At 31.5% G+C, this 12,046-nt stretch overlaps 2 protein-coding genes across 3 annotated transcripts; one reads left to right on the forward strand and one right to left on the reverse strand.

Moving 5' to 3' along the window:
• Nucleotides 1-315: 315 nt before the first annotated feature.
• Nucleotides 316-2,578, forward strand: LOC111004314. The gene is made up of 4 exons (XM_022275306.2): nt 316-793; nt 1,064-1,212; nt 1,542-1,653; nt 2,404-2,578. Exons 1-4 carry the CDS (start codon nt 522-524, stop codon nt 2,525-2,527), a joined length of 657 nt encoding a protein of 218 aa, XP_022130998.2. The 5' UTR covers nt 316-521; the 3' UTR covers nt 2,528-2,578.
• On the reverse strand, nt 1,804-11,102 carry LOC111004312 (E3 ubiquitin-protein ligase Arkadia). Of its 2 annotated transcripts, none has more exons than XM_022275304.2 (12): nt 10,668-11,102; nt 9,207-10,591; nt 8,957-9,097; nt 8,440-8,621; nt 6,274-6,419; nt 5,880-5,965; nt 5,300-5,392; nt 4,976-5,019; nt 4,727-4,811; nt 3,534-3,730; nt 3,062-3,196; nt 1,804-2,437 (listed from the first exon to the last, which is right to left on the reverse strand). In XM_022275304.2, exons 1-11 carry the CDS (start codon nt 10,882-10,884, stop codon nt 3,073-3,075), a joined length of 2,700 nt encoding a protein of 899 aa, XP_022130996.2. In that variant the 5' UTR covers nt 10,885-11,102; the 3' UTR covers nt 1,804-2,437; nt 3,062-3,072. The 2 variants fall into 2 exon arrangements, with proteins under 2 accessions (XP_022130996.2, XP_022130997.2); XM_022275305.2 differs by having other exon boundaries at nt 6,280-6,419; nt 10,668-11,101.
• Nucleotides 11,103-12,046: the final 944 nt, after the last annotated feature.

The raw sequence follows: 12,046 nt of genomic DNA on the forward strand, positions 1-12,046 counted from the left end.
GGTTCTAATTTCAAACTTGACCATTTCTGTCAGCTGTCAATTTATTGGTTATATTGTCAGTCTAACTTAATCCAATGTCACTTTGTCATATCTTGAATCTAAATACAGAGTAAAAAATCTAATCTTTTTGTTCTCATGTCTTTAATCAGTCTGCGTCCGTACATATACGAAGCATCAAGCATGTATAATTAATTATTAAACTGTAACTGTAGAGTGTAGGCGCTAAAGTAAAAAGTTCTAATTTTAACTGTCAACTGATTTCAGTATTCAGTTCATAGAGTAACTTCTTATATAGGAAAGTTATTTATGATTCAGTTATCAGTACCTAGTCAAAACTCACAATTCACAACCATAAAAAGCTACAATCCAAACAAACATGTGATACATTTATCCTAAATCACCACAATAGTCATAACGCAAGCTTTTTGTAACAAGAAACGGCCTATTTAAATTTCAAGCTCGTAATAAAAAATATGGATTGTTCTTAATTTCTTCAAAAGTCCAATAAAAACTACAGTAAAATGTTCCGAACAAGACTGTACAGTCTTCTCAAGACTTCTTATAAGTTTAACAGTAGAAAATTATCGTATAAAATTCTCAAAATAGCTCCAATCACATTTTCAGCCTTGACAATTGTATCATGTGATGAGCAAAAACAGGAGGTCACAGAAATAAGTAATACAGATTGTTTAGAGCATGAGTTTTTGATAAGACAAGCTACTACAGTGAACGTAAATGCAGCAACTCAACTGCTAACAGTTACTTTAGTTGCAATTCAAGACACTAGCGAGAGGTAAATACTTTGTTAAAGTGGCGTAAGTGGTTAATAATTATTACAATACAACATGTATACCTATTATCTTTTTAAATGAAGTTGTTCGTTAAAAGTTGTTTTAATATATCATTATTATCCTGTAATATATCATTATTATCTGTCTAAAAACTCTTAAATTAAATAAAATTGGTCTTTAGATAGTGTATGTAATGTACTTATTAATACTTAGTATTAAATTTTACTGAAATAATTTTTAACTTTTTATGGTACATTATATTTTATTGGCAGATTAAGAGATGCATTAACAAAAGAAATATGTCTTGTAAAGCAAGCTTTAGAATGGGGTGAGGATGGAACACCTGCCGAACATTGGGATCAGCTTGTGGCCATTCGTGGAGCATTGTGTGACCTTAATCATAATCTTAGAACATTATTTAGTAAGATATTTTAATACAAATAAAACACATTTTCTGCTTGCTAAACTGCTGCTGGTTAACAACAAACTCTGTGTTTAATTCACAGTTTAAAAATAATTGTTTTTATTTATTAGTCACAAGAGGCTGTTCAATTGTCCATGCCAAAAAACTAATAAAGAATGCAATGGAATTGGGTTGCCTTATAATTCAAACTCTCCAGATTACAGGACTACACTGTAATTTGTAATAAAATTATTGAAAATCAAATCTTAGGCTAGTCACTTACAAGAAAAGGATTTTGTTGTAAATTTTTAATTTCTGAGTATTTAAATGAATACATCTAATTTTAGGTTATATGGACTATGCTGAAAAATTAGCAACTGTAGCTGCAGAAATCTCCTATTTATCTGGAAACACTGCTGCCTCAGACGCAATATGTGAACGGATTGATCATGCTAATAGGTAAAGACTAATAAAACTAAACTCTTGTTAATTAATGTTGTCAAGATCCCAAATATTAGAAAATATTTCCCAATGGAAAATAAATTGCCCATTTCTTTATGCAAGTCTATTCAAGGCATTTATGTGAATTTAATTAATAAAATACTGAAGTATTAAATACAAAATGTTTATTAAAGCATAATACAGTTTAATATATAGATGATCACTCAGAAATGCAATAGAATATAATACTCTATTGATCCTACAAGTTTTGTATAAATGTGACAAAATCATTACATATAATCATATTATAACATTCATACTGCAATAACAAAACAACTTAAAATATTTTAATTTGCAAGTCAACAATCAGATACATATATAAATGTATTCTTAAAATATAATTCCTAAAAGAAATGTGAAAAGATTATGTAAGAAAATCCATTAGACTAAATACGTTTATTAAATAAACACAACCTATTTCCATCAAATTATTGACTTGCAAGTTACAACAATAGAATTATTTGTTAAAAATTTGCACCTGTAATATATAACATATAAGCTTTACCCGCAGATGCACTTGCTTAGTGGGTACAGAAAAATTTGATAAAAAAATGTAGTATATGTTACTTACATGTTACATAGGCTACATTTCTAACTATACAAATTAGTTGATTTTATATTTATCATTTATGTGAAATAGAAACAAACACACTTTCACATTTATAATATTTTGTATGGATTTCATTAAATAGTTCCAATTATGTATAGGGCTTGCAACAACCAGAAGAAACTGACACGTGACCTGCAACAAGAGTGTTTGGAGTTACAGCAGCTAGCAATAATAAATGCTCCTCATTTAGAAGAACAATTAAAACCAGATGATAAAAAATGAAATTAAATTTAAAGTAAAAATGAATGTAAATATTAAAATATTAGTACACCACATAGTCTCTCTTTTGTCATTTTAAGTATGGGCAAAAATACAGATAAGGTAAAAGTGGCTATTCTTAAAATTAATTAGAAAACTACCAAATAAACTAGCAAAGCAACTTACATTATATGAATGGCACTCTATTGACAATTTTAAAATTATTAATGGAGTGGAATATCGCTGTTACATTAAGTTTGCTTTGATAATAGCACATGAATTTAAAATTTTATTCTCAACAATTTTTTAATTCATATCAATGAACTGTATGATCAATGATAGGATATCAATTATATACTTTATACATATATATATATATGTCATAACATTGGTTGTTAATATTTAAATGAATACCCCATTACTCACAAAAATCACAGTGTAGACTGTAGACACAACTTATCTTTACTTTAGTAAATTGAGCAATAAGACTGATTTCGTTGTAACAAATAATATTAAAAAAAAATAGAAAATTAAATGTTTAACATGTGATTCCTATACCTTATCAGCATTTAAAAGGATGCATCTTTGCTGAGATGTGTCTCAATATCCACTCGACAGATGGGGCAGTGTTTGTTTGTTCCAAGCCATTGGTCCACACATTCCATGTGAAATAGATGCATGCAAGGGAGCCGTCTGAAAATCAAATTATTTTCAGTAATAGAATTATAACATGTATTGTTTACAAATAATGACGTTCAAGACGCAACAATTAAGCGAGCGACCGATTATTATGCATCGTTATAAATACATATAAAATAGATCAATCGCAAAAAATGGGTATTTGATGCTCCTATTGGTACAGTACATCTAGTATATAACTTAACGTGTCTCTTAGCATTTAGCGTCGTGTATATATATTCTCATTTAAAACTAGTACCCTGTTAAATTTTAAAATTTAATAAAATGGTAACCCTGATAAAAATATAATAATTTCTTGACCATCATTAGTCTTGGTAATGCCGATACTGACCTGCAATCCGACTCAACCTCAAACACTGACAGACAAATAGTGCACTTTTCGTCTTGATGGTGCGGCGCTGGACGGGCGTACGCGTGCCTGTACGTGTTGCGTTCTATGACGGCCCTCGAAGCCCCTCGGAACTCCCGCCTGGCCTCCTGCACCTGAAGTATGGCCGCCGCCGCTGCAAGGCCTTCTTGACCACCTTGCTGTATTGTTTATTACTCGATTAATTTCGTTATAGGCTACTCTTCTATAGGTTATTGTGTAGCGTAATCTCATTAACATTCCAAACTGAAATTCTACTAGAAGTAATAAAATAATAATTTTCACATAATATGTTCTTGTCATGTCAAACACCCTTTAACACTCACTAACACACGCATGCGTACCCTTTCCCACTATCACACACAAATACACACACACTCACATACACAATCCCTTACAAACTTCCTTTTTGTTATGTATATGACTTGCTATGGAATGGAAGCCTGGTTATCCATATTACGGGTCAGTCTCCCAATACTGTCACTATATTATGAATTATAATTGTTAATGTTTAAGGGAGAAAAATAAATTAATTATTATTATTATTAAACCGTTTTAACAAAAGCACTAATTTGTCTTTTTTGCATTACAAATACAATTCGACGGAAAGAGATAAAAAGTAGTTGAATAGTGTAATTATATTTTTATTATTAATGATATAAGAGGATAAGTCTCGAGGCTTGACGCCATAATATTACGTTACAGGCAATTATTCATTGGTTTCAAATCCTACTTCTTTTTATACTTTTTGTTAAAATAAAAATAATAAAATCTTTAGCGGTCCCCGGTTGGTTGACTGCGTTAACTACAATTTCGTTTTTGCAAAAGACAGCTTCCTCCATTTATCCAAGCGAAATAATTCAACTATATTAAATGTCACAATCTTAAACCAAAATAACCTTATAAATACACACCCTTATAAACGTTTATTAGCATCAAACTATTTCAAGTTCTATCTTTTTCACAAGTGTCACAAAAGATTTTTTCAAGTCAAACCCACTTGGCCTTAATTTTGAACAATAAAACTTAAAAAAAAAATTGTAAACACGGTAACAAATTCTGTAGTTATATATATAGTCCATTCTTATTATGAAAATAATAAGAACGATTGAATACATTACCTTTACAGTCCAAATTAGTAATAGAAAATAGGTTACCACAACAGAAGGCTGAATCGATATATGAAGGTGCGGAGGCCGCATTTGAAGGTAATGGTGCATATGGTGATGGAGATGGCCATCCCTGTTAAAAATACATAAACGGGAATTTATTACTTTATTTATATATCTCCACGTTCTGTCCGTGAGATATAACAAATAAATTATAACATGAATTTGTAAGTCATGCAAAAATTATATGATTTTATGAGCTGGGTATATAATAATGAACATTATAGATGAACTTACACCAATAAGGGCACTTCTATATCAGACTCCAGAGGATCCGGGAACTAAAAGAAAAAGTTATAACTATAACCAAAAAACGTTTAAACATATCACATATTAATTGTTATTTGTGCATATTATGAAATAAATAAATGTTAATTTATTTTAAAAAAGGCTTAATTTTTCAATGATATTGACAATTTAGATTGAGATAAATTTATTTATATGTATATTACAATATAATGCCAAGGTAAAAAAATTTCGCCACTTTATGTTGCTCAAGTTTGATATTAAGTATATCAATTGATAATAAATTATACAAGAATTAATTAAAAATATACATACCGCCGGCATAGGTACGGGTCTAGGAATATAATGTGGGGGCGCCGACCCCATCACGTCCGGGTTCATATTGCCCATTATGCGGCGCTGCATCTCCTGTTAAACAATTCAAATAAAATATAAACCCGATGATATAAGGTCGTTCGGCAGATGCCAAACCCTCTAAAACACCAAACTCTTTAAAACGTCAAATTATTTGTAATAAAATAATTCTCTATAACGTCAGTAAGAAGTACATTCAACACTATATAAAGTTAACACCAGATTAATTCTTTACTGGGATGTGTACAGGGATTTTTAACAATTTAGTTAGTCTATATTATTATATTATAATAAATATTGTTGTTTCTAATATATGTTGGATTTTATTTAAAATGGTAACGGAAATGCATAAATACAAAATATACACCAGAATGTGTGGGCCAGAGTTCTTTGCATTAATACTAGCTGTTATTAGCAGGTTATGATTTTTTCGTTCCGTTACATGACACTTACGACAATTATTGTGCCTTCTGCCTAGTGTATGTTGATTGTCCAGTTTTCGCTATCTTTTGGTTTTGGCTTAAATTTAATTACGACTTACAAGGATATGTTGTTGTCGATGCCACAACCTTGCGTGGACCAAGTATGGAGGCGCCGCCGGCATTGCATCGCAACGGCGCTCGCTCACTGCAATCATAAAAAAAAATATATTAGCTTTCGAGACAAAAATATATAATACGTAAATATGCCATACACAGTATGATTTTATTAACTAATGGCTCAGTCACAAACAATAGGTCCAAACACCCAGGCTAATAAGTCTATAGACAGTCCATACCGCTTTGCGTCACACTTAAATTTATTCAATGTTGTGGAACAAAGATAACAGTTTCAAAACAATAGACAAACGATACATTGTTATTCCTTTTTTAAAAATTGTACCATAGCTATCAGAGATAAAATAAAAAATCATAGATTAAAATCTAGGGTCATACACTCACGGTGCGCATGTGGCGGCACTACATGATGCAGATGAGCAGCGTGTGGGTGCGTAGTATGAGCTGGATGAGCAGGATGGGTATGCGCGTGGGTCGGCTGCTGAGCGCAACAACACCCGCGGCATGGCAGCATACATCTCACCCTACAAACAATATTTAATAAAGAATGGTAAAAATTTGAAAGAAAAAAAGTTTTAAGAAACGACCTGGATTCGAACCCGAAACCCCAGGCTTTACGGTTCCTATTCGAAACCGGTTAGCCACGAGGCTTTTATAGCTATTTGGATTACTATACAGCAGGGGTCTCCAAACTACGGACCGCGGTGAGCTTACTTACGATACTTGAAATTTGAAAACTCCTTTTAGAGAACATATTTTTTATAATAAATTAAATTTAGTTTACTGAAGTATTCTAATTTTATGTTGAATAATTATTAATAGAACATCTACATTGATATGTTCACGGGTTAACTACTCATAACATTGTTGTAAGCTGATTGTTATTGTTTTTGTGATAAAAACATAACTTATAACAAGCATAATGACATATTAAATACTAATGAGATTTATGTAATTGAAATTTTCCACTGGCAAAAGTTTGTACTTGTTGACTAATTTTACTTGTACCAATTATTAAAAGAGATTGAAGATTTAATAAGTTAATTTAGATCTGTAAATATTGTTTGTGTACGTCATTTTGGAGAAGGTCTTCGTACACAAATAAGTAGTAGCAAAAACAGAAAACAGCCCACGAGCAAATTTATAGTAAATTTCAAATTGTATCAGTAGAAGACTCTTTTAAAATTCCAACAAAGATAAGTTTTGATATTTGTTCTTAGTTATATCACTGAACTGTAGATCAATCATTTCCATTTGAAGTTCCAAGGCTAGGGTTTCAATGTCAGTATCAAAAGGATTCTGAAAAATCTTAATTTGATTCGCAATGGCATCAAAGTCCGACAGACGGGAATCAAAATTTATTTTCAAAGCACTTAAAGTTTCGATTGGAAAATCTATAGGGAACTCAGTCTCAGTGGTATTACTATGGCTGAATATTTCACATGTTTTAAAATGTGAAAAACATTTACTTGGTAGTTGTGATTGAAACAGTATCAATTTCTTCCGGAATGATTTATTGATGTATAAATCAAGAAGATGCTGGTTTTCTCCATGAAGTCTCAAATTCAGTTCGTTTACATGTTTTGTCAAATCAACAAAGAATGATAACTTCCACAGAAATGCGGACTCTTTTTCATCAGTGGACTATATCACTATTTACCATCGGCAACAATGATAGTATGTATGGTTTTGGCAGTCGGAACTTACTGGAATAATGAGAATGGCCTGTATGGAGTAAGGCTGGAAAGTTTGGAGACCCCAGCTATATAGCAAATAAGATGCTATTTCAATTAAATAATAATCAACTATAAAATTAAATGGTTTACGTTTTTGTTATTTTAGGATCATAAATTAATATAAATTAACTGTATTTAATAGACACAAGTTATGAGACTTCTGGTATTTGATGAGCCCTTATGAGAAGCCGTATGCTGTCGGTCTTATAGAACTCAAGATAGAAATTACGCATTCTTGTTATTCAGACACTGATATATTCAATAAATATAGTCTAATTTTTAGGATATAATGTTCGTACTTACAACATCCTATCACCCTCCAAAACTTCATAACTAATATCGATGAATAACATTTTTCGTATTACAGATTATTTCAAACAACTTGGTCGCGTTAAGAACAAATACTAAGAAACCGTTAAAATCGGAATTATCCTCGCACTCATTTATCAGCCGTAGCAACGTTAACCATAAACAATCCTATTAAGACTACGCAAATAATTATACACAAATTCGGGACTAGGTGTTGTATAGAGTTAAATTTATTTAAAAAGGCTTCTTGTGAACAGAATTTTCTTTTATTGATAATTGTTTGCTTTAGATATTTGTGGTTTAGCGTTTGCACAGGTTTTTGTCTACGGTTTTATGGAGGATTGGTTAAATATTTGCTAAAATAAGACTTGGCTTAAAGGCCTCGCTATCAGGCCATAAAGAGAAAAAAAACATTTGCTAACCAAAAAAGCACTTAGTTGCATATTTTATTTTCCAATTTTCTGTTTTTTAATTCATCTGAACAGGTTAATGAACATACCTTGTTCTAACTAAGTGTGCATGACAGGGTACTGGGGCAGTGTGACACAATGGAGGATCCCGATGTGGCACTGACTCAAATAAAGGTCTTGGAGAGCGAACAGAGCCCACGGTGGCAGTATTACTTGTATCATCCTGGTTATCACTCCGGTTAGGAGAGCTTGTCAGGTCTATGACTTCACGCTGTGAATATAGACATATTAACTACACAATTTCGCATATACTTTTAAGATATACTTAAATGTAGAATGTTATGTTTACATTTTAAATAGATTATGATTAAAATAATTTCACAATTAAATATATATCTAGCTCGGTATATTTTCTTATAAAACTAAATGCGTTAACTTCATGATTAGGCCACATTTATGTCAAGGTCTCAGTAGCATTCAATTGACATTATATATATATTTTTTTATGAAAATTGGTTTTTCACCAATTGAAGTAATTCATCAAAACTTTAATTACATTCGCTTAGCTGCTAATATGCTTTTAGGGATGTAGTGGTTTTAACTTACATCTCTCTGTTCTTCACCCAACACTTGGACATCATCATCTGAACTTGAATCTGATACCCAATCCAGTTGTAAGTCAGGGGCATACAAAACACCAGGCATATTATTTCCTGGTGGAACGCCTCTTGATGGTTCTTGATGTTCCTTAGATATAAGACAAATATACAATTTATAAGTGCCTAACAATTATATAAGATAATTTGTTTTATGTTATTATGGCAAATAAATACAATGTTTAATTTTTTTAACATACCTGATTAGAAGTTGCTGCAGAGCTACCAGCCTGGGGAAAGTTTCTTCCTGAACTAGTTCCTGGTTGCGGGGATTTTTCCTTAAGTCTCCTATCTCCTGCTGCATCAACACAACATCTCTGTCCTTCGGATTTAACTGTTACATTACTTTCAACCCTTCCAGTATCTATGTTTTCTAATTTCACAGCTGTTCTTTCACCAGCTTCAGTTTTTATATTACCTATATTTGATGAACTAGCATCAAGACTTTGTGTATTCTCTGTTTTAATATTTGTCACTATTGGCAGACCTGGCTCTTCTTTAACAGTGGGTGGTACATTTTTAACCTGGTTTCTGTGATGGTGGTGGTGATGGTGATGATGGTGGTGGTGAGATCCATTATGAAAATTATAATAGCTTGGTGCTGCTGATACTTGATTTGGTTGATTATGACTACAGCTGTGATTACTATTGGAAACTGGTGTATTCTCTTGTTTTACATGAGAATACATATTTTGACAACTGTGATGTGGTCCTGAAATTTGTTGGCTATTAGGTCTATGTCTGAATGTATTTTCTGGTTGTTCCATCTGTTTTTGTCTAGACGTTGAGGTCTCTAATGGCTCTTGTTTTATATCAACCCTAGAAGTATTCACATGGTTGTAAAGGGAAGAGTGAGATGGCTCTATGCAACTAGATGTTGGTTTTGGCCCAGTGGTGCCTTCACATTGTTTTTTTCTTGGAACTGACATGGAATCTTCTTCTTCTGAACTAACTTCGATAAAATTACCCTGATTCTCTTTAGATAGTCTTCTTCTAGGTGAAATATTTAACATTCTACTAGGCCGTTCTAAATTATTAGTTGGAGCACCTTGAGGCCTTCTTTCAGGCACATACATATTCCTCAATCTAGGTTGAACATGTTCATACCTTTCTTGTGAAGTTGTTTCTTGTACAGGCTGAGGGTTAGCTGCAACTGTATAGTTTAAAGGTAAAACTGTGCTATTAGAGTATGGTCCCACAACAAAATCTTCCCTTGGTTGTGGCCACTGAATGTTATAGGTAGGATAATAGACAGAACTTTCTAGAGGTTTTGATCTATATTGTAAGTTTGACTGCGAGTTTACAGTGCTATCTGGATTAATCCTTGAAAAATCAAAAGAGCTTGAACTATCTGGAAGAGGTTGATATTCATGTGGAACAGGTGTATGGGCTGTGTTAGGATATGAGAGAGGACTTGTTTCATAATTAGTCTGATTAGCAGACGTAGAATTGATACAGTTAGATGATATTACTTTTCCTTTATTGACATTTATTGCATTTTGTTCAGTGGTTATATTTGATGAAGCAGGAAGTAATTCTAAATCATCATCACTTTCAGCAAAAAGTGTTTCACATTCCATTTCATCTGAAATTAAAGAAAAGCATATCAGTGTTTTCATGCTACTTTCAACATGATTTAGTAAATAAGGAAATTGTATTACCAGTTCTTTGTGTCGTCTCCACAGCATCCGACGTATTAACAGTGTCGAGAATAGCTGCTAGAGAGGAAGGCCCAGGAATGTCCCATGCAGAGCTGTTTTGTTCGTTATCCCTCTTTTTTTCACTCATATTTACACGTAATTTGTGTTCGTATACAATACTATGCACTTCGTAATAAATGAATATTATTTCATCACAAAAACATAAATATACTATCATACACTACATCTTTTTGAAGATGATTTCTGGTTCACGTTAACATGAGATGTATGTCTTTAGCACATTGATATTAATATTAGAAAAAACAAGGAAAGGAATATAAATTATAAAGGACGACATAACGTAAAATTTAGTTTTATTTCACTTTTAGATTTTATTCTTAGGTGATATTATTACTTTCTTCGTCTTTTGCGACTTTGTCTTACTTTATAATTTGACAATTGACAACAAAAAACTCATAGAATAAGGAAAAATTTATAAACTGCGCTAAAATAATAAATGAAGAAATCTATCAGTTAGTGATTGACCCATCAAGTGGTATTTGTTCAAAATAAAAAGTGTTACTTGCATTACATAATTTAATAACAGTACATACTTGAAAAATACCGTGGGAATGATTTAAGAAAACAAATGGAACGTTAAAACGTAAATAAAAATAATGGCCATAAATAAGACTTGGGTTAAAGGTTTCAATACCAGGCCATAAAAATATATATATCGTTAATCTAATGCATAAAAATCTTCTGTTTTTATATACTTACGTAGTTTGGCATGAGTTTTCTTTCGGAATAGTGAATACTTTAAGTTTTCATTTAAAAGAAAGAACAACCTGAAATACATTTAGACATGAACCTGATCACCTATTATATTATACTTATATTTAGGATATATGTAGGTAATTAAAATGCTTCGGACTAATGTTGTGTTTTTCGCATTTTATATCTTTAAATATCTTATCGATAAAAGAATAGCAAGTGTATATTGAAAATATCAAAAATGAAATTAGTATACCACGAAAAGAAATTTATAGGAGCAGATTTACATTTTAAAAGTACCAATGTATCGAAAAATTATCTTTTTTGATAGCACGTTTCAATACTATCAATAATAACGATTAGTTTTAATCTGTATTTAAAAACCTAATAATCCCTGATAAATTGTGTTGATTTTATTATACGATAGTTCCAAGTAAATGTGTCAAGAAAAGTACATAATATGTAATTTTCAACATCTTAATTATTAATTAATATTAACTTTAATACATCATATTAAATATATTATATTTAATACATCAACGAATGCTCGAGTGTGCTATACTGCTCACGTTCGTGCAAACGCAATGTAAAAAAATAAAGTAAGTTATTAATCAAAATCTCATATC

This window comes from Pieris rapae, chromosome 14 (genome assembly GCF_905147795.1).
Source record: "Pieris rapae chromosome 14, ilPieRapa1.1, whole genome shotgun sequence".
NCBI classification, from domain to species: domain Eukaryota; kingdom Metazoa; phylum Arthropoda; class Insecta; order Lepidoptera; family Pieridae; genus Pieris; species Pieris rapae.